This window comes from Fukomys damarensis, unplaced genomic scaffold (genome assembly GCF_012274545.1).
Source record: "Fukomys damarensis isolate Sample0158 unplaced genomic scaffold, DMR_v1.0_HiC HiC_scaffold_1, whole genome shotgun sequence".
NCBI classification, from domain to species: domain Eukaryota; kingdom Metazoa; phylum Chordata; class Mammalia; order Rodentia; family Bathyergidae; genus Fukomys; species Fukomys damarensis.
Window position 1 is genome coordinate 12,684,880 of NW_022900913.1, and position 24,684 is coordinate 12,709,563.

At 52.5% G+C, this 24,684-nt stretch overlaps 1 protein-coding gene across 1 annotated transcript in view; it reads right to left on the minus strand.

Moving 5' to 3' along the window:
• The window catches only part of Myo10 (myosin X), a 175,131-nt gene that overhangs the window by 30,391 nt on the left and 120,056 nt on the right, over window positions 1-24,684 (minus strand). The window contains 6 exon segments of the mRNA XM_033757638.1: window positions 1-238; window positions 1,094-1,139; window positions 1,498-1,707; window positions 2,651-2,757; window positions 6,052-6,166; window positions 6,245-6,369. The exon segment at window positions 1-238 is cut by the window's left edge and continues 140 nt beyond it. Of these exon segments, the coding sequence (XP_033613529.1) occupies window positions 1-238; window positions 1,094-1,139; window positions 1,498-1,707; window positions 2,651-2,757; window positions 6,052-6,166; window positions 6,245-6,369 (841 nt within the window).

The following is a 24,684-nucleotide window of genomic DNA, read 5'->3' on the forward strand; positions in this document are numbered from 1 at the left end:
CCTCCAGCCGCCGCAGCTCCTCGTCCCGCCGCCGCTGCAGCCTCTGCAGCGAGGCCTCGGTCAGGCTCAGCTCCTGCCGCTCCTTCATGCGCTGCAGATCCTCGATCTCGCGCTCCAGCCGCAGGATCTCCTCCACCTGCTTGTTCTCCCTCTGCTTCTGCAGCTCGCGGCTCAGCTCGGCGTCCTTCAGGCTCTGCCGCGAGGCCTCCAGCTCGCGCTGCCTCCTGGCCTCTTCCTCCTGCGCGGAAGTAGAAGGGAGCGTCAGCATCCTCATCCTCCACCGGCCAGGAGGCCGCGGTCACTGTGTCACACCGGCCCCCAGCACCTCAGGGTGTGACTGGGTTTGGAAATAAGGTTTTTGAGAGGCGAGAAAGTTGAAAGGGGGCTTAGTTTGGGCACGTGTCTGGTCTAAACCAGGCCCTTAGCTGGGAGTGGTGGTGCACGGCTGTATTCCCAGCACTCTGTGAGGCTGAGGCCGGAAGACTGGAAGGTGTTTTTTGCTGTTGTGTTGTTTCAGTTTTTGCAGCACTGGGGCTCGGATCCAGGACCTCGTGCATGTAGCAAGCGCTGTACCACTGAGCTACAATCCCAGTTAGGATTGCAAGTTTGAATCCCACCTGGGAAGTTCAACGACTTACGGAGACCTAGTGCTAAAATAAAACAGAAAAAAGGCCTGGGAAGACAGCTCAGTTCAAAGGTCCCGGGTCCAATCCTCAGTACCACAGATGGAGCAACAGTGTTTGTTGTTCTAGGAATCAGCAGGGCACATGCACCAGGAATGTGCAAGAAGGCTCAGGAGGACACGGGAGGAGGTGACCGTCCACACACCACAGAGAGGCCTTAGGAGAAACCGAACTGCCCACCCCTGGCCTCCGAACCGGCAAAAATCAATTTCCATCACCTCGCCCACCCAGTCGGGATTGGATCTCGGCAGCCCCAGCAGACGGAGGCCCGAGGTGACCCTGCTGGGATTCATGGCACTCCTCCCAGCTGCAAAAAGCCACTCTCCCTGGACAGTCCTGAGTTAGTTCAGTTTTGCATCCTCCAGCCCAGAGGTTTGAGGTAGGGAGGAAGCAGGTAAAGGACAGCCCACCTGCTGGGCCCAGAGCTCTGCTTCTTTCCGCACTCTCTCTCTTTCTCTGAAAACAGAAAAGAAAAAAAGAGGGTGAACATCAACCCTAGCCTTAGAACCACCTCTGGCACAGGTCCGCCCACAACCTCCTCGGCGCTGGGCAACTCCAGCCCAAGCACTCACTTTTCAGAAGCACCCCGCGAAAGGCCAGTTAAAGGCACGAGGGCCGGGCCCTCCTCCTTTGGCACTGAAGATTCCGTGTGGGAACAAGTACGGCAGAACTGGGTCACCCGAGCCAGGGAATTCAGCCTCCAGCTGCCCAGAATCAGGGTTTGTCTCACACAACAGGTTCTGTAGCACCCACCAGGAATCCTTCATAGATGAGAGCACAGATGCCTGTGCACTGGGGCAGGAACGCACAGTACCTCTCCTCCTGCTCCAGCCGCATCCTCTCCTCCGCCTCCCGCTTCTGCGCCAGCAGCTTCAGGTAGAGCCTGCGTGCCCGCTGCCCGCGGAGCTGCTTCTGCACCACCAGGGCCGCGCGCTTCAGGCGCAGAAACCGCCGCCGCAGCAGGAAGGCCCGGATGTTCTTCTGGATCATCACCACCCCGCGCAGGACCTCTCTGTAGTGCTTTCTGCAGGGGGAAATGGTACAACGGCAGTGAGGCTGGGCTACCCACACCCGAGGAGGGTGCGGAAGACAGGAGGGGACCGGCTGTGGAAGGAGACGCTGATGTCTTCTCCTTAGAAGGCCGGAGAGGGTAAGGTGCCCCTGGGCCAAAGCAAAACAGGAAGAAAACAGAAGAGGAACAAACTAAGCTACGTGCCCCACCACAATCTTGGCTAAATAAACACATAACCACTAATGCCAGCATGGAATAATCAGCAAGGAGGTTGGGTAAACAGGACCAGAAGGAATCTGATATTCTCCTGTTCATAGGAAAACACCCAACCTACCAAATACAACAAAATCCTCCACAGCAGAGCGGCTCTGGGTTTCAGAAAATGCAGCCTGGTATGGTGGTGCGTGCCTGTAATTCCAGGGAAAGGGAGGCTGAGGCAGGAGGATTGCTATGAGTTCAAGGCCAGCCTGGGCTACATAGTGAGTTTGAGGGAAACCAGGAACACAATCACAAGCCTGTTTCTAGAGATGGAATGATACAGACTGAGCATCCTTCATCAGAAATCTGAAATCCTCAAGCATTCTGAGTGCTGATGTAGTGCTAAAATAGTTTCAGATTCTTGGGTTTTAATTCGTGCCTCTCATGCGTGACCTCCTGGGTTCTATCCCCAGAACCATAAAAGATGGTAAGATCAATCACAGAGCAGTGTGGATTTCGGATTGTCAGATAAGGAAGAGCCAGGACGCCATACCCCATATCCCTGCACTACGAGCCCTCCTTCTGCTGAGCGTTGGGACAAGGGTTCCCCAGCCCATGATGCCGGCGGGAGCAGGAGGTCACTGTGGCTTCAGCGCTGGACAGAGCTACAAGCCAACGCACCTGCGGGTGGGACTGAGGTGCCAGAGCCCACCAGCACCTCTTCCGAGGGCTGCCCAATCCCTGCTGGGGTGCTCACCGTGCCAAGTAGCCCAGGACGTAGGCCCGGATCACCATGGCTGCCTGCACGAACTCCTCCTCCCGCTGCTTCTCCAGCCTCTGCTCCAAGGATTCCCGGAGAAAGACCTGCAGGGAGGTACACGGCAGAGAAGGGAACATGGTTGGCAGAAGGAAAGCATCGCCGAGTCAGGGCTTTTAGGGGTAACTGTCTTTTGGGGAGGAGTTTTTCACAACAGGATCTCGCTGTGTATTTCACGCTGGCCTCGAATTTACAGCAATCCTCCTGCCTCAGTCTCCTGAGTGCTGGAATTACAGGTGCGCACTGCTATACCTAGTTTGGGGGGTAATGCTTTTTCACTCTCTCCTTTTGTTTGCTGCAGAATCACATGGCCATGTTTTCTATGACAGTACTTTTTAAATGTCCCACCTGCCAAGAACTAACATGGGTAAAATCCAATCAGGATATCTTACAAAAAAAAACAAAAACAAAAAAAACCCGCAAAATTCAAGTCTCATTTTCTTCACTGTGGGACTTAGCAGGCATGACATCACCATGCAGCCGCACTCTGTGAAGGCCCTGTAATTCCCTGTGTTGTCACTGCTGGCCAAGACACAGTTCACAGACCGACACGGGTCCTACAGCTAGAGAACAGATGCAGGAGCACACAGATGAGACGAGCAAGGGACAAGGGAAAGATCAAGACAGTTCGGAAACATCACTGTGCCCTCGCGTGCACACCTCCTTTGCATGCCCGAGAAGCAGAAATGAGCAGAGTATTTTGGCTTCAAAAACTCCAGTGCACATCAAAATAGTGACACTAGAAAGATTACTAGCTGTAATCTCAATTGTTCAGGAGGCTGAGGCGGGAGGACTGCAAGTTCACAGCCAGCTGCAAAACTGAGTGAAGCTTCATCTCAGAATAAAATAAAGAAAGGGCTGGGGATGTAGCTCAGTGCTCCCTGGGTTCAATTCCCAGTACGGTAAAAAAAGAAAAGGGGCTGTGGATTTAGCTCAGTAGTCCCACCTCCTGCCTCACAAGTGCAAGGTCCCAAGTTTGATCCCCAGTATCAGTACCAAAAAAGAGAAGAAAAGGAAGCAGAAGGAGGAGGAGCAAATTTGTGTGAGGCCCTGGGATTGATCCTCAGCACACACGTACGAAAAGGAAATAGAAGAGAAAGTGATGATTCTGAGAGCTGGGTATGGTGGTACACATGTGCTGTGTAATCCCAGTACCCAAGAGGCTGAGGCAGGAGGATTGCTGTGAATTAGAGGTCAGCCCCGACTACTTAGGGAGGCCCTGTCTTGAAAAATGAAACAAAAAAATCTGAAAGCTGAATTTGAAGTGTGAATTGAATGATCACAGTTCAGTCACACACCCACACACGTGAACTGTGACGGAATAAACTGGAGCTATTTTGGGGTACCTGTGTCAAAAGAAAACAAAAAGGGCTGCGGATGTAGCTCACTGTCAAGGCCCCGAGTGCAATCCACAGTACACAAAGGGAAGAGAAAAAAAATCCCTAAGAAACCAGTGGCAAATCCACCCCTGCCTGCCTTTGTGCTGAGATCAGCTCCCAGGGTGCGCTGTTTTCTGGGTCCCCACTGCGGACACGAAGGCCCAAGCTCGGCCAAGGAGACCTGGTGTCAGCTCCTGTGTGCTAATCACCATGGCGCCACAGTTCCCGCTGGGAGCCAGAAGATCCCACTCTCCAGGAGGCCCAGGGCAACCCCCACTGGCTCACGCATGCTGGTGAATGATTACATCGCACAGCTGGCCAAGGTCAGAGCCCTGGAGGGCCCACAGCTTTGGCTTGTGTTTGCAGTTGCTGATAAAGCTCCCCGCTCCTCCTCACCATTACGCTTTAACTTTCTAAGATCCCCTTCTGCAGTCTCCCTGGTCCTTGCCAGCCACAGAGACCCACTCTTCCGGAGAAGCCATCTCCTGCAGAGATCATGCAGAGCCCTTTTGGTAATTCTCATCCACTGTCCTGCCAGCGGGATGCAGGTATCTGACCTTCAGCAACAGGCAGCCGAGCGCAGTGCCCCCCGTGCCCCAGCAAGTCCCCGGCCCTGTGGCCTGGCATCTGGAATGTAAACTAAAGGTGCAGCTGGTTGGCACTGGGCAGAGTGGAGATGGGTGGTGGGCGAGGCGAGTCGTAAAGACCTTTGTAGAAGGCGGTGACACAGGAGAGGGTTCTCGCCATGTACTTCATGCTGGCCCTGAATTCACTGCGTAGTCCAGGCTGGCCTCGAACTCCCAGCGATCCTCCTGGCTCAGCCTCCCAAGGGCTGGGGCCACAGGTGTGCTACACCATGTCCAGCTTGCAATTTCCTCTTCATTTAAATAAAAGCTGCGCTGCCGGGAGCTCCCTGAAGCACTTTCTCCAGTTTCCCTTGAGAGATCAAGGAGCCCTATCCTTGCCCCAACTCCTTCACGGACACGGAGCAGAAGCACAATCAGCTCTCTGTGCTCCACCAGCAGGCACAGCAAGTCCCAGAGATACGGCAAGACAGCGAGGGAAGCGTCACAGCAGGGCTAGGCACAGAGACCCCGCGACTACAGCAGGGAGTGAGAGCCCTGGCCAGTGTGCTGGGGCCAAGCCCTGCAGGAGCTCGGGGACCGGCACTTCTGGCACCCCACACCCCACACCCTGCGGTGCTTCCACCGTGTCCAGGAGCTCGGAGGCCTGGGGTGCGACACCCAGAATCCCACACACGCAGGACCCTCTGCCTGGAAACCTCCAGATGCAGGAGGCACAGGAGGCTCGAGCGTGGGCCTGGTCTTGGGGAGACACGGGAGACCTCCCGCCGGTGTTTCTTTGTGCCCAGCGCATCTTTGGAGTCTCCTTGTGACGGGACTTTGCGTAGCACGCTTTTGGGAATCCCCGTGAGGTTTCTGGCAGCTCCCAGAGGTCGTGCAACTGATGTGATGGCTAACTTGTGGTGTGCAGCACGGCAGCCGTACCCTCCACGTCCATGTGGAAGGTGGGGTTCAGGGATCAGCCACAGTGGCATGTTCAAAAGGAGAACCCCCGCTTTGGGCAGTACGAGGGATTAAACCCAGGGTTGCTGCCCTGAGCTGCATCTCCAATCTGTCAAAAATTTTTCTTTTTAACTTCTGAGATAGGTTCTCATTAAATTGCCTAGGGAGGGCCTAGAGGACTTAAAACTTGGGATCTTCCTGCCTCAGCCCCCCAAAGTGCTGGGATTAGAGACATGCTCCGCTGCACTGGGCTCAACTCTTCACTGTTTTGGACTGAGTTTTTGGCAACCTACAAGAAGAGCTCAGACTGTCTTGCCTCTGTACTGGAGGCTCAAGATCATCCTAGGCCGGGCTGTGTTAACTACACACATGGACACACACATGCACATACACGCGTGCGTGCACTTGAGTCGGTGGCAGCTTCCGGTCCCCTCACCTTGGTTTTCCCCAGCTGCCACTCGCTGCCAGACCCGTCGTAGCCTTGCAGCAGCGCCGCACACCTCCCACGCACGTCCTCCGGCAGCGCCAGGTTCCTCGCCAGCACTTTATACCTGCAGCGTGAGAGCGCGGAGTCACCCTGCGGCCCCCGCCCCTCCGGCTGGAGAAGAACTCACCCCCGCAGCACTTGCCTTTTGTAGAAGTCCTGGAAGGGCCTGCGGACGGCGTAGCCTGCTTTGCGGATGCGCACGGTCTCCAGCATCCCAGAGTAGCGCAGCTGGTTCAGGACCACGGCCTGGTCAAAGTGGTCGGGCATCTGTGGCGGGGTCAGGTCAGTCAGGGAAGACCGCGGGCGCGGCAACAGAGGCCCGGAAGTTCCAGCCTAGCAAGACCCTGTCTCGAGGTAACCAAACCCAAACAAACCAACCCCCCTGGAAAACTGGGGCTGTGTCAGTACGAAGGCAATGGGTTCAATCTCGGGTTTTTCACAAAAAAATTATAAATAGCCCCACCCAATCCAGGCCTGGCAGGCCCAGCCTTGATGTTTCTAGAAGAAATCCCAGGTTTGGTAACATCATATTAATAAGTATTTGAGTACGGGTCGTATTTAATACCACTACAATACTGTGATCATGTCTTGAAAAAACAGTAATTCCTTAAGATAAATACCCACATCCAAATACCTTACAGTCTCACAAATATCCTAAATGCACCAACACTTTAGAAATCTTTTTTCAATAATTGTGTCATAAAAACACTACATTATTTTGCTTTTTAGCTGGGCCCTGTGGAGCAAACCTGTAATCCCAGCACTCAGGCTGAGATAACAGGATCACTGTGAGTCTGAAGCCAGCCTGAACTACACAGTGAGATCCTGTCTCAAAAAGCCAAAAACCGAACCAAAACCAAACAAAAGAAATGGCATAATCATTTTTAAATGCATTTGTAAAGTAAATAATACAGTGATCTGTGATGGGAACAAGCACGTATGTGCATGAGCATGCGTGAGCGTGCACACACACACACACACACACACACACACACACACGGAACCAGTGGAGAAAGGGGGACAGACACCAGCCAGTGGGTAAGAGAGACAAAGGGAATTTAGACTGGCCTAAGTTCTAGACAAATGCCCCACTTCTGGAGTCTCACGCACATGAATTGAACCCAAGAACACAGAAATTGAGGTCAGAAACTGAACCAAGACTTAACTTCAGCACTCAGCCTCTTATCTGCTGTCACCAAACTGGTCCTGCTGCCCGAATGGTACTTTAGGGTAAAGAAAAAAAATGGGTCACTTCCCATTTACACCTGTCGGGACAGAGACTCACTTTTTAACCTAACCACTCACTGCCTTTAATTCACTTGCATGTTTTTATTCCACACAAACAACAATACAGCAAATGCCAAGGGCTTCATCTGGAGCCTTTCAAAAACGCACTCAGCCATGAACTAAAAATCGGGCTTGAAGCCATGTTATTATTCTACACTTCCCAAACTAGGGAAAAGTTATGTGAAGCCATGCTCTGCAAATCTCGTAGCAGCCACGAAGCAGCAGAAGGCTCAGCCTGGGCTGACTTCGCCGAAAAACTCTTACACAAACACTGTGGTCAGGTCATCTTTACTCAGCAGTATTCTAACCAAACAGCCCAAACCTGTGGCTTCTGATTCGAGTCTCGATTACTGGAACTCTCCTTAGAGTAGCAAGAAATGCATAAAAATACGACGCCAAAATGCCCCTAGGCGAACCTTTTGGTGCTGCTTCTGTTGAACTGTCCTGCGGGGATCTGAGACAATGCTGCGCCAGGGTGTACTCGGGACTCTCATCTGCCCGTAGCGATCCACAAGCAGAGTACAGTGAAAATCCCAAGGAGCCCCAACAAAGTAAGTACCCCCACGTCCGCTAAATTCATAGTACAGAGAAACCGTCTCAATTTAACAATCTTGAAGCTCAGATATCAATTCAAAATACCTCTCTCTCCAGCTTTCGCTGCTCTTGATCCACTTTTCCCCCCTAAACGCAGTCTCTTTGCTAAGGTCCATGCAGTCCCGTGGCCTAGTACCAGTTAGGAAAACTAAAAGGCAGGACCCAGCCTGTGACGTTCACTCACCACCGACTCGGCTCTCCAAGGGACATTCCCCAGGCTCTCGGGCCAAAAATCATATGGAAAACAACAGCCACCCCGACCTTTTCTCCACCGCTAAAGACCCAGAACAATAAAGACACCATTCCTGAGCTTTAAAAAGTGCCTGGTCGCCATGGCAACATCGCGCACTGGGCTAATTAGTGTGGTGCGGTTGTAGGGTTTGGTCCGGCTGGGGCAGGCGGCGGCAGGCCGGCCACTAGTGCTGGGCTCCCCGCCTTTGTCCCCTACCCCTTCCCAGCAGTCCACCCTGGGCTGGGGGACCCACAGGCCCACGGTCACCCTGGGCAACCCACCCCTCGGTCACGAGGGGCTGAGCCCGGCTTCCCATTGGTAGCTGCCTGGCGAGGGGCAACTTCCTTTTCTGTTGAATTTAACTTTCAAAGATGTCACAGTTGGAGGCGGCTCCAAGGCTGTTTTGCCTTTCACAAATTCGCTCCTACGCTCCAGTCCTAGGCTGGTAGGTAACTTGTTTCCCCCCTGAGGTGGCATTCACTCCCACAAAAGCTGCCCGCGGGGTGCTAACAGTCAGGTTTTGATGGAGACAAATAGGTTAGAATTGGGAAGGAACAGCTACTACTGCCGCGCAGTTTATGGTCCCAGGAGTCCCAGCTCCAGCTACTTAGTGAGCAGCTATTATGCACCTACAGCATACAAGGCTTTGTGATTTGTGTTCCGGGAGACACAGAGAGCTGAGGGGTGGATCTGGTTTCCTAGGGCTCTGAGATTCAGGAGGGTGCCAGGTACACCTGACAGCCCTGTGATACAGGGGAGAGCCTGGTATTATACCAATAAGAAAGAGAAAGTGGCTTGGAAAGGCAGGAGAGAGAAAAACACCACGACGGATACAGGCAGTGCATGAATTGAAACAAAAATGAGCTCTAATAAGTGCGCAGTACGTTGCCAAGAGCCTGGAATTAAGACTAGAATCTAGCAGGTCCCCCATTTTCACGTTATACAGTGATTAACTGTAGCTGGCATGGTGATGCACACCTATAACCTCAGCACTCGGGGAGGCTGAGGCAAGAGAATCACAAATTTGAGCCCAGCCTGGAAGATTCAGCAATAGCAAGATCTTGCCTCAAAGAGGTGGGTGGGGCAAAGCCGGGGGTGTAGTTCAATGTGAAGGTGGCACATCCATTCAAGCACAGGCTCAGTACCACTGGGGTGCAGCCCGGCGGTGGACTGGTACACTGCCTGCCCCGCATACACGAAGACTCCATTTCATCCCAAGTCCCGGGGGTGAGGGTGCAGATGGGGTGGTGAAAGTGTCCTATCTGCACGTAGAGTATGCACTTCCTCCTGCATTCACCACTTCCGGTGCAACACACTGTGTGAACAGCTACTGTACAGAACTCTCAGGAATACGGACAAGAAAAAGCCCATCTGTCCGTGTCCAGCACAGTCTCTGCCCACCGTGGGCTGAGCCCACACGTGAGGACACTGAGGACAGACTGCTTGCTCCCGCAGTGGAGTATTAGAGCGCACAGTGGAACGGTGCTGACCAGAGCTCAAGACAGGCCATTCTCGGAGGCTGTGAGTCCACTCCTGGACGCTCAGAGTGGGAAATCTACAGAAAGACGCTAGGCTCGAGACTGCCAGAGCTGGTGGGCAGGATGGGAGGCTACAGCGGCACAGAGCTCCAGGGCCAGGGATTTCTTCTGGAAGATTTCTCAACTCAGCTGCACGCTGTAACTGAGCTGGCTGCACGCCATGTGGGCCCCTCTCAGAGCAGTGTTAGGGAGAAGGGGGCTGACACCGATGTCTTCAACATGGGCAGGAAAGTGTCTTCATCTTGGACAAAATAGTGTTTAGTTTCAGCAGTTGGGGGTGGGGTGGGCCCATCTGCATTCCCAGCACTCTGGCAGGCTGAGGCAGGAGGATCACAAGTTTGAGCTCAGCCTGGGCAACTTAGCGAGAACCTGTCTCACAATGAAAAATCAAAAAAGGGCTGGGGAATGGAGCACCATGGGAAGGCCCTGGGTTGAATCCCCAGGAACCCCCCAACCCAGAAATATATTTAGTTTCAGCTGACAGTCAGGATAAGTTAATCAGAATGAATAAAATTAGAAAAACGTCTTTCTTCACCATCCGGAACGTAAGATGCAGAATGCCTAGACCAAAACAAATGAGTGGTAACAGCAGGCTAAATGCTGGGCAAAAATCAGCTGGGGGCAAACCTGACTCTTGCTGCTTCAATTTAAATAAATTTAAATAAATGTAAATAAAGGGCAACACAGGTGCTGGGCATCACGACACAGGGGCAGGGAGGCAAACAGAGGCCTGTGCACGATGGATGGACCCACTGCCCTGGCTGATCCTGTAAATGCTGCACAAGGTGGCAAGGGGCGGGAAGCCGCTGACAGTGAGGGACCCAGCCGTGCCCACCAGAGACAGGGCAGCACGTCTTGGACCCACGCCCCGTGAGGCTGCTGCACTCGGGGCCCTGCAGCACCAGACCTCCACCCAGGGGCCCTGAGCCCCGGGTCACACGTGGAGCCGCAGGGCAGCGGAACCAGGCTTCCATGCAGCGCTGGTCTGGGCCGTCGCTCTCCGCCCGAGGGCAGACTTCGTGCATGCACGCACCACGGAGGCACCAGGGGCCGAGCCTTAAATTTCAGGCAGTGAGGGAAACCCAACCCCACCAGCCAGTGCCCAGCGGTTCTAATGCTGCTCTCCTCTCATCCAGGCAGCACCCAGCATGGAGCTGCAGGAGGAACACGTAAAATTTGGTTTCATTCTCTCAGGGAGAAAAGGCATGTTTTACTTGACTAACTTGTGTCCCATCTTCTACCAAAGAAAAAACTATGGCAAGATGAAATTAACATATTCATCTAAACAGAAAAAAATGATAGCCGGGCGTGGAGGCGCACTCCTGTAATCCCAGCACTCCGGAGGCTGAGGCAGGAGGATCACTGGGAGTTCGAGACCAGCCTGAACTACATAAGAAGACTGAGGTGGTGGTGGTGGTGGTGGGGTTATTTGCCTCTTTTGCCTTGGCTGACAGGAAGCTCAAAGTTGAGTTTGTCAACAACAGTATCTATTATTAACCAGGTTATTTATTTTTACTTAATCTTTGAATGGCCTTTTAAAAATGCCTAGTCAGAGACATTCATTAATCAATAGATGTATCAAATCCTTTAAAAAGCACATATTAAATAAAAATAACCATAAAACCTTAAAAAACATTAATAAAAAAAACTCTGTTATTGTTTTCCAAGATCTGATGTTCGTGACTCAACCCTTCAACTTCACGTCCTGGCATTTCAGGGAAAATTTCTAATCCTTCAGTTTTGAACCAATGGCTCTGAAAGGAAAGGATGCCAGGTTGTCCTCTCTTCTGTGACGAAGGTGCGGACACAGCACACAGCCTTGTCAGGGGAGGCCAAGGCGGGCCAGCCTCGGCGGGCTGGTACTCCACTTAAAAGACGAGGGGAGCGCGTCCGTCGGGTTCACAGTGCCCCAACAGTCACACTGGGTGCTGCTCAGAGGCAGTGTGCTTGCCCAGCACACACAAGACCGAGTGTTAGCCCCAGAAATAGAACACTTAGGAAATTAAACCTGAAAGAGCTCTGCAAATCTGAAAAAATAGCACTGTATGTGAATCAAACTTGCACACAGCAGAGCCGGTGTGGTGGCACACACCTGCAGTCCCTGTTCTTGGAAGCTGAGGCAGGAGGGTCACCATGGATTCAGGGCCAACCCGGGCTACACAGAAACCCTGTCTCAAAAAACCCCAGCCCTGGGCTTTGCTTCCATAGGACAGAACTCTCAAAGGGGTGGGAGCACGAGGGAAAAGGTAAAGATGGAACCTAGGCGGAGAATGTGCTCTGCCCCTCATGTTCCTGGCAGCCTCTGCCATCATCTTCTGGAAACATATACAGCCTTGAAGATACTGGCACCAAAAAGGATCTCAGGGACCGACCAGTCACATGCTGATTTGGTATAATCAAAACCAGCGATTTAAAAGTGGCAGTTTCAGCTGGGTGGTGTGGCACTCCATACAGTCCATTTACTGATGGGGCTGAGGCAGGAGGATCACTTGAGCCCAGCCGTGCAGGGCTAGCTTGGACAACATTTCAAGACCCCATCTCTAAAAAATGAAAACAAAAAAAGACACCTATAAATTTTTTTTTTTTTTTTTTTTTTTTTTTGGTACCAGGGCTAGAACTCGCGACCTTGCACTTGCGAGGCAGGCGGTGGCAGCACTGAGCTAAATCCCCAGCCCAACACCCACAGTTTTAAGGGCCAAGCCTGGTTCACTACACTGACAGCCGCCCGATGCCAGTACACAGGAAGAACAACTAAATAAAAGAAACCTTTTGTAAAATCAAGCCGCAAACGCCAAGCACATGGAGCCCAGGGACCCCTGCGCACGCCAATCCTGCACCTCAGTTCCGTGGGCTCCCAGCGTCCTGATGTCGTCTGAGCCGCGCTGTGTCCGCCCAGGCTCCTCCCTTCCCATCAGGCACCTGCCAAGGGCGGCGTCCCTCAGGACCCCACTGGACTGTGCACGCGGGCGCGAGTGACCACATTTAGTAACGACCGCCGCTGCCCTGGCCAGCCAGTGAAGCAGAAAAGTAAAGGTGTCTCATTTCAGTACAGGGGAAGAGGACTAAAAATAAAAAGCCCCTTTCCCAGGCTGAGCAGCTGCGGGAGCCAGGCCGGTGGTCGTAGGCTCCGGGGATCCAATATGCTCGAGTGGTGAGCCCTGGCCTGGACACACAGGGGACCTGGGCTAAGGGGCCACGAAAAGCGGCACACAGGACCCACGTGGGGCCCCCACGGAGGGCCGCCTTCCCCGCCACGGAGGCAGACTTTTCAAGTGAGCTGCGTGACATTCCGCAATGAACCACAGAGCTGAACTCTCCTTCACAGGGTTTTCGGTGAGTCCGACATGGGAATTCTTTAAACTTCCTTACACGCGTCTTAGGCCTGCGATGGAGGGGCTCATTGCACAGCCCCCGGCAGGAGAGGCCCGCTCAGCAGAAAACGTGGACATTATTTGGCGAGAAGAGCTGTGACGCGATCCTTTACTTGATAAATAGATTACAAAAGGGCAGAGAGATCCCGCAAATAACCTCACGGGAAGCATTTAACAGAGCAGGTACGGGTGCCTCATTACCCTCATGAGCTGTATCTACCCCAGCCTACTTTAAAGACAAACACGCGAGCCTTACCTTTGGACAATCCATCTTCTACTTAAGAAGCAGAGGATCCCACAAGAACTTAGCATAAACCAGTTATGTTACACTGATACAACCCGGACCGAGAAAGTCTCAGCCGGGAACTCCCATACCCGCCTCCTGCTAACCCACAAAGAGAGCCTAGCAAAGAATCACAATCTTTATTTGTTTTCTTTGCTACATCAAACCCTCCAGCGAGGCGCGTGAATAAATGTGATCGGATAAGAAATGTATCACGCTTTGAACCATGTTCAAGAGCAGGTTACTAACGCGGCAATATAATTTCCCTGACCTTGAAACAGGCAGTAAACAAAAGCCAATTAAGCGAGAGAGACAAAGGTTCTTTGTACTTACTGCAGTCCTTGCAGTCCTGGGCTGTTAAACATTGTACACAGTTGTTGCCACTCGCTAGCTCTCATATTTTGTGACAAGGACAAAAGGCAAATTTTCCCTGCGGAAATGCCTTCCCCCCAGCCTCACCTCCAGGTGAGAACAGGAAGCTGAGTGGTTCCTTGACTTGCAGAAGTGGGGCTGTGGGTCAGTCCTGGAGGTCAGGTTACAGGGTATGGAAATTTTCTCACCGGAGGAGGACAGCCCTCAGGCCACACCCCTGCAGGGCCCGGGACAGTTAGCACCCAGCTCAGTCCAAGTTGGGAGCTGGTGGGGTGCTTTCCGCAGAGCCACCTGGCCCTGACAGCCAGTGGGAAACACAATCCGCAGCACGTGTGCACAAAGCCAGGCACAGCTCTGTCCCACCAGACCCCTGTTCGAGAACTTCCGGCACGTGCCAAGTTAAGAGTACTGGCCAGCATGAAATTCAAGGTCCTAAAATAGGGCTCCCATGTGCCTTTCCGCTCAAAGGCACAAACCCTCCACTTTAGTCCAATTACGGATAATTCTAGTTCTTTCTGCACGCACGTCCGGTCTTTGGCCTGAAGCTGGCTCCGCGATCTCTGGGTGTCCCTCACTGCGTCTTCTCCCATCAGACCCCCTCTGGGTAGTCCTTGACTACTGGAGCGACCACAGTCATGCTTTTCTTCACTATTTGGGAACCCAGCCGACATATCCAGGGGAAATCCCCCAGAGGGCTTCCACTGAGAGGAAGGGCTGAGCTTTCTGAGTTCTGCGCTGCCCAGCACGGGAACTAACAAACCAGGGGCACCCTCGCCAGCATGCTGTGTACCTAAAATTGAGGGTTTTTTTTTTCTAGTTCCAGGGATTGAACTCCGGACCTTGTGCTTGCGGGGCAGGCAGCGGAACCACTGAGCTAAATCCCCCGGCCCCCAAAATTGAGGTTTTGTTTGTTTCTAATATATTTGTTTGCATTAAACGGGCTTTGCTTCTGTGATGGATTTTCAAGAAAAGAAAATGCTCTTCAGTGTATGTCAGTCTGTAGAACTACAGTCAACTAAGTTCTCACTGATGAGAAAAGACAATTAAATGGAGAAAGTTTTCTAAATAAGTGATTCTGGAACGACTGGGTTATCAATACGAAAAAATACAATTTAGATGCAGACAGTGTGAGTTTCATAAAATTTAACTTCACATGGGTCAAAGAAGTATGCACACAGCACAAAACTACTAGGAGAAAGGACAGAAGATACTCTTTAGGTGACTGTGGGGTGGGTGGTGATTCTGCTACAGTACGAAAAGCCTGCATATGAAAAGAAGAAAAACTAGGAAGTTTAATGTCGTGAAAGTGGAAACTTTTTCTCTAAGCTACTGCTAAGAGAATGGAAGCACACACAGTAGAGACTTGAAAATAGCTGATGTGGAAAAAAGACTGTATCAAAGGTATATTTTTAAAAAGACATTTAAAAGGGCTGGGGATTTAGGTCAGTGGCACCACGCCTGCCTCGCAAGCACAAGGTCCTGAGTTCGATCCGCAGTACCACAAAAATGAAAGGAAAGGAAGAAGGATAGATTGTGAGGCAAAAATTCGTTTCACCAAAGAGGACATAGAAGTGGTTACAGCATGGGAGCAGCTGTCCAATGTCACCTGTCTTTCAGTAAGGGGGTGCCACTACGGATCTATTCAAATCGTTGAAATCCCGGAACAGGAAAATTCCAAATGCCGGAAGGATGTAAAGCAACAGAACTCTCATGTAGCTTAGAGCTTGCAAGAGTGCTCAATGGGACATTTGGTCTGGAAGGTAGTTTCTTACAAAGCTCAAGACAGTCTTGACACGAGACCCAGCCACTGCCCTCTTCACCCAACTGAGCTGAAAACCCTCCGCATGGAGCGACAGCCAATTTATTCATAGCTGCCAAACTATGGAAGCGATCAAGATGTCTCCCAATAAGGATGGGCAAAACGCCCTGAAGTCCATGCATACAGTGGCGTTTATTCACAGATTGAGAAGAACATGGTGCTATCAAGCCACAGAAAAGCACCAAGGCGCCTTCGATGGTGACTGAAACAGCCTCATACTCAAGGCAGGAGAATCACTGTGAGTTCAAGACCTGGGCTACATAGTGAGTTCCAGGTCAGTCTCAACAGTGAGACTACACAGTGAGACCCTGTCTCAAACAAACGAACAAACAAACAGCCTCCTGCTTTTTGAACCCAATGACACCATGGAGAGCTTCGCATTTGTTACAACCCAGACCTTTACAGCACAAGACTAAACGTTGGCAGAAACTAAGAGATCATGAAGCTTGTCCTGAGAGGATCGCAGCTCATTTACAGATGCACAAACCAACCTGGCAGACAGGCACGAGTGGGGCTGCTCGGTTAGAAAACACTCACTAGATTACAGCAAAACAGCAAAATGACCACGCAAGCCCCGCACCGGGTAGTGACACAGCTCTCCCTGCCGGGCCAGGCTTCTACCGAAGGATCCTGCTCCGAGAAAACCCAAGTGAAGCTCATTCTATCCGCCTGCGCGGCAGGGCTGCTTCTGTGGGAAATGGGTCACTGCAGGGCCCAACAAAGAATATTCCGGTGAGGGTTTCATCAGGGTGGATACAAAAGACTAGGGAGATGACAGTTGCCTCTTTGTTGCCTTAAGGAACCTATCGATGTGAAATGGAAGACTAAAACGCGCCAGTGTTTGCTTTTAAGTCCGAACACAGAGGCGAGGCAGTTCTGCCAGAGAAATCCTCACCTCCTACACCTGCTTCCTCGTGTGTAAATACCTCGTGTGCACACGCACAGAAAACACTGCTTTTGTTTGAGATGCAAATGAACGCACTGCCCACCTTGCCCCTCGTACCTGAAGAATCCCGAGAAAGTCCATGGAGACACAGGGGTTACCCCTTTCCACAGCCGCACAGACGCCCAGCCTAGGGTGCGTCGCCTAGGTTCCTGCTGACAGACAGCCGTTTTCTTGTCCAGTGCTCAGTACTCGTAAAGGAACACACGCAGAACCAGAGTCCCTGTGCCAGGTTCCCAACCACACCCCGGCCTCGGGCTCCCCTAGGGCGCTGCGGAGCTGAAGGCATCGCAGCAGCCAGGCCCCGCAAACACACGCTTGCCCCTAGCAGAGCCAGCACCGCTGGCCGCGGTGTGTGATCCTCCAAGCCCACAAGTGTGTGGGCTCCCATGTTCGTCTGCCCGCCAGGCGACTGCCGTCTTCTTACCCCACTCTGGCATGCATGTCCTGTCATGCCCCATAATAAGGCCTTGGTACTGTCTCTAGTGCCAGTTACGGAAACCCAAAGAGCTGCGTTATAATAAAATGGCTTTTTTGAGACAAGATCTCACTGTACAAAAGGTTTTTTTTTGGTGGGGGGATCGAACTCGGGATCTTACACTTGTGAGGCAGGCGGCAGCACCACTGAGCTAAATCCCCGGCCCTCACTGTGCAGTAGTGCAGGCTGGCTTTGAACTCTCCATATTCCTGAACCTCCCAAAAGCTATTACAGCTCTGTGTCACTGCGCCTGGTTTTAAAATGTCATACCTTACTCTGAAAGTTTAATGTAAAAAACAGCAGCTGGTCCATTACTGGACAGATCCTGTATTTCTGCCATTGGACTAAATACTTAGTACACAGTAGTATCTCGATTGTTACAACCACACTGTGGATTAAACCAGTCCATGATGATTAAAGACAGAGAGCGATCTGGAAAATGCCATTAGCTGACATTTCCGTAGCACTTTACACCTTTCAAAGCCCTCTACATACAAGGCATCATTTATCTTTTCTGTGTGAGATAGGCAGGGCACTCTTAGTTGTTTTGTTTTGAGACAGGGTCTCCCTCTGTACTTCAGGTTCCTCTTGAACTCACTCTGTAGCCCAGGCTGGCCTGGAACTTGAGATCCTCCTGCCTCAGCCTCCCGAGTGCCAGGATCACAGGTGTGCTCCCCCACACCTGCCGGCTCTTAGTGCTTTCATGTTGGCTCAGAGAACTGAGCAGTCTGACACATCACAGAGCAATTGCCAAGGTCTGTGGGCCACAGAGGTGCCTCTCCTTAAGGGACAGTGTCCCCATGTGGGTGGCCACGACCACCATCTGTGGACAGGTGACTGAGGGGATCTGCTTCTGTCTCGGTGCAGGACTAGTGCACGTCCAGGACTCTGGGGTGACGGGCGCAGGACGAATCCTGCTGGCAGGAGCAGCAAGGCAGCGACAGCTGTGACACTGAGGCCAGTGAGCACTGAGGACGCTGGCCAGGGACTGCGCTGGCTGTGAGGTTGGCAACACGACGGGGCAGGCGGCATCGCTGCCCGGTCAGAAGCACAGAGACGTGAACTAAGGGGTTGGTGGCCACAGGGCCAGGATCCGAAGCCAGACAAGAGTGACATCCAGCACCCGAGCCTCGAAGTCACTGCACCTTGGCCACGCCACTGTCCTGCAAGCTGCGAGTTCAGGATGGCGGAAGAGGGTGCTGCAGCCGCACTGCATTCACCCTTTAACAATGGAGTCTTTTCCCGAGTGAGATTCCTCACAATAGCTCTCTAGGTAGCAACAAAATAGAAATCCACTTCTGAGGACTAAAACCCAAAGCAGGTAACAGTACCTTTAGTGAGTGCGGGGCTTGGCAAAGTGCAGCCCAAGAGCCACGCCCGCTCGCACCTGCTTTGTAAATAAAGCTTTATTGGAACACAGCCACACTTTGTCTGCGGCCACTCGCAACACACAGGCAAAGCCTGAAATACCTCCTCGCGTGCCAGTTACGGAAAGAGCCTCCTGGCTCTTGAGTCAAAGAACAAAAGCCAAGGCTGGGCGCGTAGCCCAGGCTCAGGATGCAGGTGAGACCTACATTTCCATCCCAGGGCTGCAAAAAGAAAGAAAAAAAAGGAACAAAAGCCAGGCGGAGGGTGCTCGGCCAGCATAAACTGAGTTGTGCACTGAAGGTAATAAAAACCAGATTTCAGGAACGGGCATGACAGAAAAGTAAGATTTCTCAGTGATTTTGCGACCCTTTCGCCTCCTGAAATATTACTGTAGATAGAAGTAATTTTATGAAGTTAATTTATTTTTACATTTAAACATGGCTACCAGAGAAGTTTTCTTTATCTGGCTCACCACCTGTGTCTGCGGAACAGGGCTGCTCTAAGAAATCAGACTCTGCTCCTCCTAGACATGGAGAGTAACTGGAATGGCAGTGCACGCCTGTAACCCCAGCTACTCAGGAGGCTGAGGCAGGAGGATCGCCAAGTTTGAGCCCGGCCTCAAAAACTGGGGGAGACACGGTCTCAGAATAAAATTTCAAAAGGGCTGGGGATGTAACTCGGTGTCATGCTTAGCATGCAAGAGGACCTGGATTTGATCTTCAGTAATACACATGCACACACAAACACACACACACACACACACACACGGAAAGTACAATAACAATGCTTATAATTGTAATTCTATCTGCATTTGTTCGATTTATATAAATGCACTGTCCAACTGTTTTAATACAAATCAAGTGACAGAAGCCTGTTAGTCCTTGCCAATGACATGACTTATTATTATTCAGAGACGAATGGCAACACTTGGACAAAAACGTGGCCTGCAAGAGACTTCCTGATCACTTCTCAGGAGACTCAAGCGTCTGAACTAATAAATTACCTGTGAGGAATTGCCGCTGACTTCAAATGCTGTCTGTGAACTATCTTTAAATAGAGACAATTCTCCACATGCACTACATTCTATCACATCTACAGTGTGTTTAATTTCTGAAGTCAGCCAAAATGCGTTGTCCTTAGGACATTGTATTTTTGTTGTGTGGTTTTGTTTTCGCTCTTCGTTTTTGAGACAGGGTGTCATATGCAGTCCAGGCTGGCCATGAACTCCCAGAGATCCTCCTGCCTCAGCCTCCTGAGCCTTGTGTGATTTTGAGACACATCTTAAACCCAGCATCTTCAGTGTTATGTAACGATGAGACAGAGCCACACAGAGGTAAAGCCAGGCTGACGGGTGACAACAGGGCATGTCCACCAGTCCCTTCCCCAGACTGGCAAGCAGTCCTGTGCTCTCCCTTGCTGCTCCTGGACGCCTCTCGTTCCAGTCTTGCAGACACTGTGGCCCCCGTACACCATCCGTCTCGGAAATCCCAGAAGGCTACGAGCTGCACGTCCCCCACATCTGTTCCAGTGCTTTCCTGAGTCAGAACCACCCCCTACACCTTCCGGTTTCCTGCCTTTATCCTGCCACCTGTGCTGCCCTACCCAGAGCTCAGCCTCCTTCCCAGGCCGCCCTCTGGCCCCTTCCGCTGGGCACTGCGGGCTGCTCCGGATTGGATTGTAGGCCTGCACACCGCTCCCGAAGCCGAAGCCCTGCATGGGAGACAAGGCGGGGTGTGCTGCAGATAGGGAGACCCTGGCTTGCTCATGGGGCTGGCATAGCTCCCCAGTACTGCAAGGAAAGCTACAGCCTCCTTCCGGAATTAACAGCATGGAATTAAGCAAGGATGGGTCCACACCAGGGACTTCAAGGCCTTTATTTCTCAGACTATGTAGCCCAGGCTGGCCTTGAACTCAACAGGATCCTCCTGCCTCAGCCTACCGAGGGCTGGGGTTATGGATGTGGCATGGATACAGTATTGGTATAGGGGCCACGAGCACTGTGTAAAAGAGACTCCAACTGTATGTACCACAGCAGCCGGGGGATCAGCCCACCACAGGAACTCATTTTCCTCCCCTAGAAACTCCTTTCCGGGCTTCAGGGATCGAGGCTGTGCCACAGGACTCAGTCCTGGCCCTAGAACCAGGCAAAGAGGCCGGCCCACGGAGGTGTGAGAAGCTGCTCAGAGTGCGACACTTGCATTGCTCTAAGTCACCCCACGGGGCAGAGCAGAGCAGGGCACGGGTGGCAACAGCAGAATGCGCCCACCTGGTTCCTTGCTTCAGCGCGTCTGACCCTGGGGACACACACAGCTCCGGCCCTCTGGAGGAGGGACCGCATCAGACTTAGTTTAAGGAATGACTTGCGGGGCGTGGTGGCACCACACCTACAATCCCAGCACCTGGGGAAAGTGGAGGCAGAAGGGTCGCCCTGTATTTAAGGCCAGCCTGGGCGACAGCGAGTTCCAAGCCAGTCAGAACTACATACTGAGACTGCCTCAAGAGCAAGCAAGCAAACAAACAACACTATATACTTTTTAAAGTGTACAGGGGAAAGAGCCAGGTGTGGTGGTACATGCCTGTAATCTCCACACTCTGGAGGCCGAGGTAGGAAGGTTAAGAGTCTGGCTTGGGCTATGCAGTGAGTTCAAAGCCAGCCTGAACTACATAAGGAGACCCTGTCTCAAAAAACAAAGCAGAACAAAACCCAAAAAGTATACACAGGAAAACAAGGACTCTCAGAGACAAGCAAACATAACAGAATAAGTGAGACTGAGGTGCTGGGGTGTTTTTAAAAAGGCAAAAACCAGCAATTAGAGAACCCTGAGCCAAACCTCAGTCACCAAGTGGAGGCAAGTGTGAGCCGGGGCTGGAAGGGGCTCAGGACGCCCCCCGTCCCTGCTCACGCGGAAGACCAGAAGGCAGGGACCCGACGCGCACAGATGAGCACAGGCCTCAGCATGCGCTGCGGCTGACAGACAAGGGTGGAGGTCCCCGGGCGCAAACAGGAAGGACAGGAATGCGCAGCGTCCTGCTGTCCTCACTCCTGCTTATTCAGGCAGGGATGGTGCTGTGCCTGAGTCACAAGCAGAAGCAGCCAGTATCAGTTTAGTACGAATTAGAAACACCACAAAGCCCCTCCTGGCCTGCTTGCAGTTGCCAGGAAACGGGGGTCCAGTGCTCTCCATGGCAGGGTTGTACCCACCTCGGGGCCTCTGTTCACGTGGACTCCGGCCACGTGGGTGCTGGGACCTGAGAGCTCTGCCCCGTGCCCTGCGGTATCCACACCGACTGTGGATCCAGGTAACTTGAATTTGACACTCCTTCCTCTTACTCCTGGATCCCTACTCAGGAAATGGTGCTCTTCTGCAAGACTGCTGCCAGAGGACGATAGTGAGTAGCAAAGAGGTTTCTTTTGTTTTGTGTTTTTGAGACAGGATCTCATTTCGCGGTCCAGGCTGGCCCTAAACTTTCTATATAGCCCAGCTGGCCTCAACTCAAGGTGATCCTTCTGCCTCAGCCTCCCTGGTGCTGGGACTATAGGCGTGTGCCATCATACCAAGCTCAAGAAAGAGTTTTGTTTTGTTTTGTTTGAGACAGGGTCTCACTATCTAGTTCAGACTGCCCTGGAACTCACTGTGTAGCCCCAGGCTGGTCTCCAACTCGCAGCAATCCTCCTGCCTCAGTCTCCTAAGTGCTGGGATTACAGGCAAGCGCCACCATGCCCGGCTTCAAGAAAGAGTTTAAATTGCAGGCTCACCAACTAAGAAACTGTTCAAAATAAAAGGGCAGGGTGTTGGTTGGTGGGAGAGTACTTGCCTACAATGCATGTGGGAGGTCACCGTTCTCAGCACTGAAATCAAATTTTTTTCCCAAAAGGGGACTTAAAATAGATGTGGTGGTGAACAACAGGGATGCTAGCACTCTGGGAAGCTGAGGGAGGAAGACTGGAAGTTTGAGTCCAGCCTGGGCAACTTTGCAAGACCTCTGTCAAAATAAAAATAAACAGCACTGAGCATGTAGCTCAGTGCAAAGGCCCTGGGTTCAGCCCCCAGCACAGCAGCAAAACCCAAACCAACCGAACACTTTGCCAAGTCCACCCGGGTCTGCAGTCTCTGGAGTCGCCTAAAGAATAATTCACTTTGGCCTCCTGCTGACCATGAATTGCCTTCAGGGTAGGCTGCTTATTCACCACGCAAAAACGTGAACAACACTCAACTTGTTCTTTGTGAATTATCAGAGCTTTCCACTCCTAGGGAGATGGCAAGTGCTTGTATTCTGGCACCAGAGAGGCTGAGGCAGGAGCATCGCTGAGTTCAAACCCCACGTGGGCCATGTCGTGAGTTCAAGGTGAGTCTGGAGTCCTTGTGAGACCCTGTCTCAAAAAAGTCTAAAAACAAAAGACCAAAGCCTCATCCTGTTAACCCAGAAGACATGGAAGGACAGACCGGCCCAGGTGGGATTGCTCTGGGTTCACCAGGCCACAGGGTGGCAAGGTGGAGCTGAAATTCTGTGATTTGCTCAACAAAACCAGGAGACCAGGCCACAGCGCCTGGAGACACGACTGTGACACACGGGGCACAGTGTGCACGCCCGTAATCCCAGAACTAGGGAGGCTGAGGCAGGAGGACTGCAACTTCAAGCTCAGCCTGGGCGACTTAGAAACTTAGGGAGACCTTGTATTAACATTAAAAAAACTGAAGGGTTGGGGATGCAGCTCAGCACACAGGCTGTGGGTTTCCTTACCGGCTTGAAGGTGGGGGGTCCGCCCAGGGGTCTTTTTTCTACACTTTCCTGTGCACGTGTGGCATCAAGAACTATGATCGAGGCCACTGATGGATGAATGAAAGCAGAAGAAACCGAGACAAAACCTGTTCCTCCCTTCCTTGCCGCTCCCTAGACGTATTTCCAGCCCTCGGTGAGGCTCTCTGCTGCCCCCTGCAGGTGAAGTCCGCGATTTCCTCAGCACCCAGTGCAGTCTGCGTTTCAGGTGTGCTGCTGCACTTCACTGACAAAAACGGCCAGAACAGAGAACAAAACGCAGCGCCCAGCCACTGCTGAGGGCTCCCCGAATGTTCCCAGGCCGCCTTTGCAGCACTGAAGCCTCCCCGCAGCGTGCCGGGGCAGGTGGGGCAGTGACGGGCCAGGTGAGTCACCAGAACAAGCAGCGACTGTGTGGCGGCTCATTTTCTAATGAAGCAGGAGCGGGACAAGGCTTTCACCTCGGGGACCTTGGCAGAGCCCCAGAAGGCTGAGGGCAGGCACAGAGCCCCTGTGCTGATGCCACAGGGCCGGCCAGGAGGGCCGGACGCAGCTCTTGTCTCCCCGATGGCTGTGTGACAGCCTGCGCGCGGGACCTCAGGGGCCCGCCCTCGGGGAGCTGGTCCGAGCCCTGCGCGATGACACCAGAGGGAGAGAAGCTCCAGGCGCTTTCCCTCTGCCCCTCCGCTTTCCCACGTTCGCCCGATTTTGGCTTAGCAACGTTTCTTAGTTCTTTACTTACCACTGTAACTGCTTTATTTCAACTTAGCTCATTCCCCAAGGAAACACACGAGTAAAGATTTCCTCCGCAAATCATGGTGCTGTCCACCGGTTCAGGAGCTGACATCTGAGTTATCTGGATTCGGATGCATTCCCTTCCCTGTTTGGCTAGAGAGGTCTTGTAAAGACTCACGGCCACCTGGCTTCTGGGTGAATTTATAAACGGAGAGGCGGAGGAAGGCAAGTGTGCAGCTCCCTGGGGCCCCTTTCAGAGAAAGGGGGACCATGAGCCTCTGGCACAGTGGGGCGAGCGGCTTTATCCTTTCAGAGTCTTTCTGCCCGAAAGCAGGGCAGCGTTCATGGGAAAGCGGCCCGGCTGCGTGGCTGGGGTGAAGACCCTAGCAGTACCCCGCACCCCTCCTGGAAATGGGGTGACACATTTTGACAGAATGATGCACAGCCTAACAGAGATGGCTCGAGTCTGGGTGTGTAGGTGTTATTTTTCTTGACAGCAAATATAGGGGAGACAGGACAGGGTCTAGACCTCTGGCAGTGGACACCAGGGCTCCCCAGAGCTGCCCAGCCCAGCTGTCAGCAGCTCCCAATCCCGACATCAAGGCTAAGGGTGCAGCCTGAATCACCTTTTGAGAAGCAGCTGACAGGGAAGAGAAGGATGGAAAACCCAGCGATGGACACAGGAACCCAGAAAGCCAGGAGAGAAAAAGCTGACTAGGAAGCTAAGGTAAGCAAGCAGGGAGCCTCACACCAGGAAGCAGGAGGTGGGGAGTGAGGGCAGAGCAGCCAGTCAGAGCGGGTGCC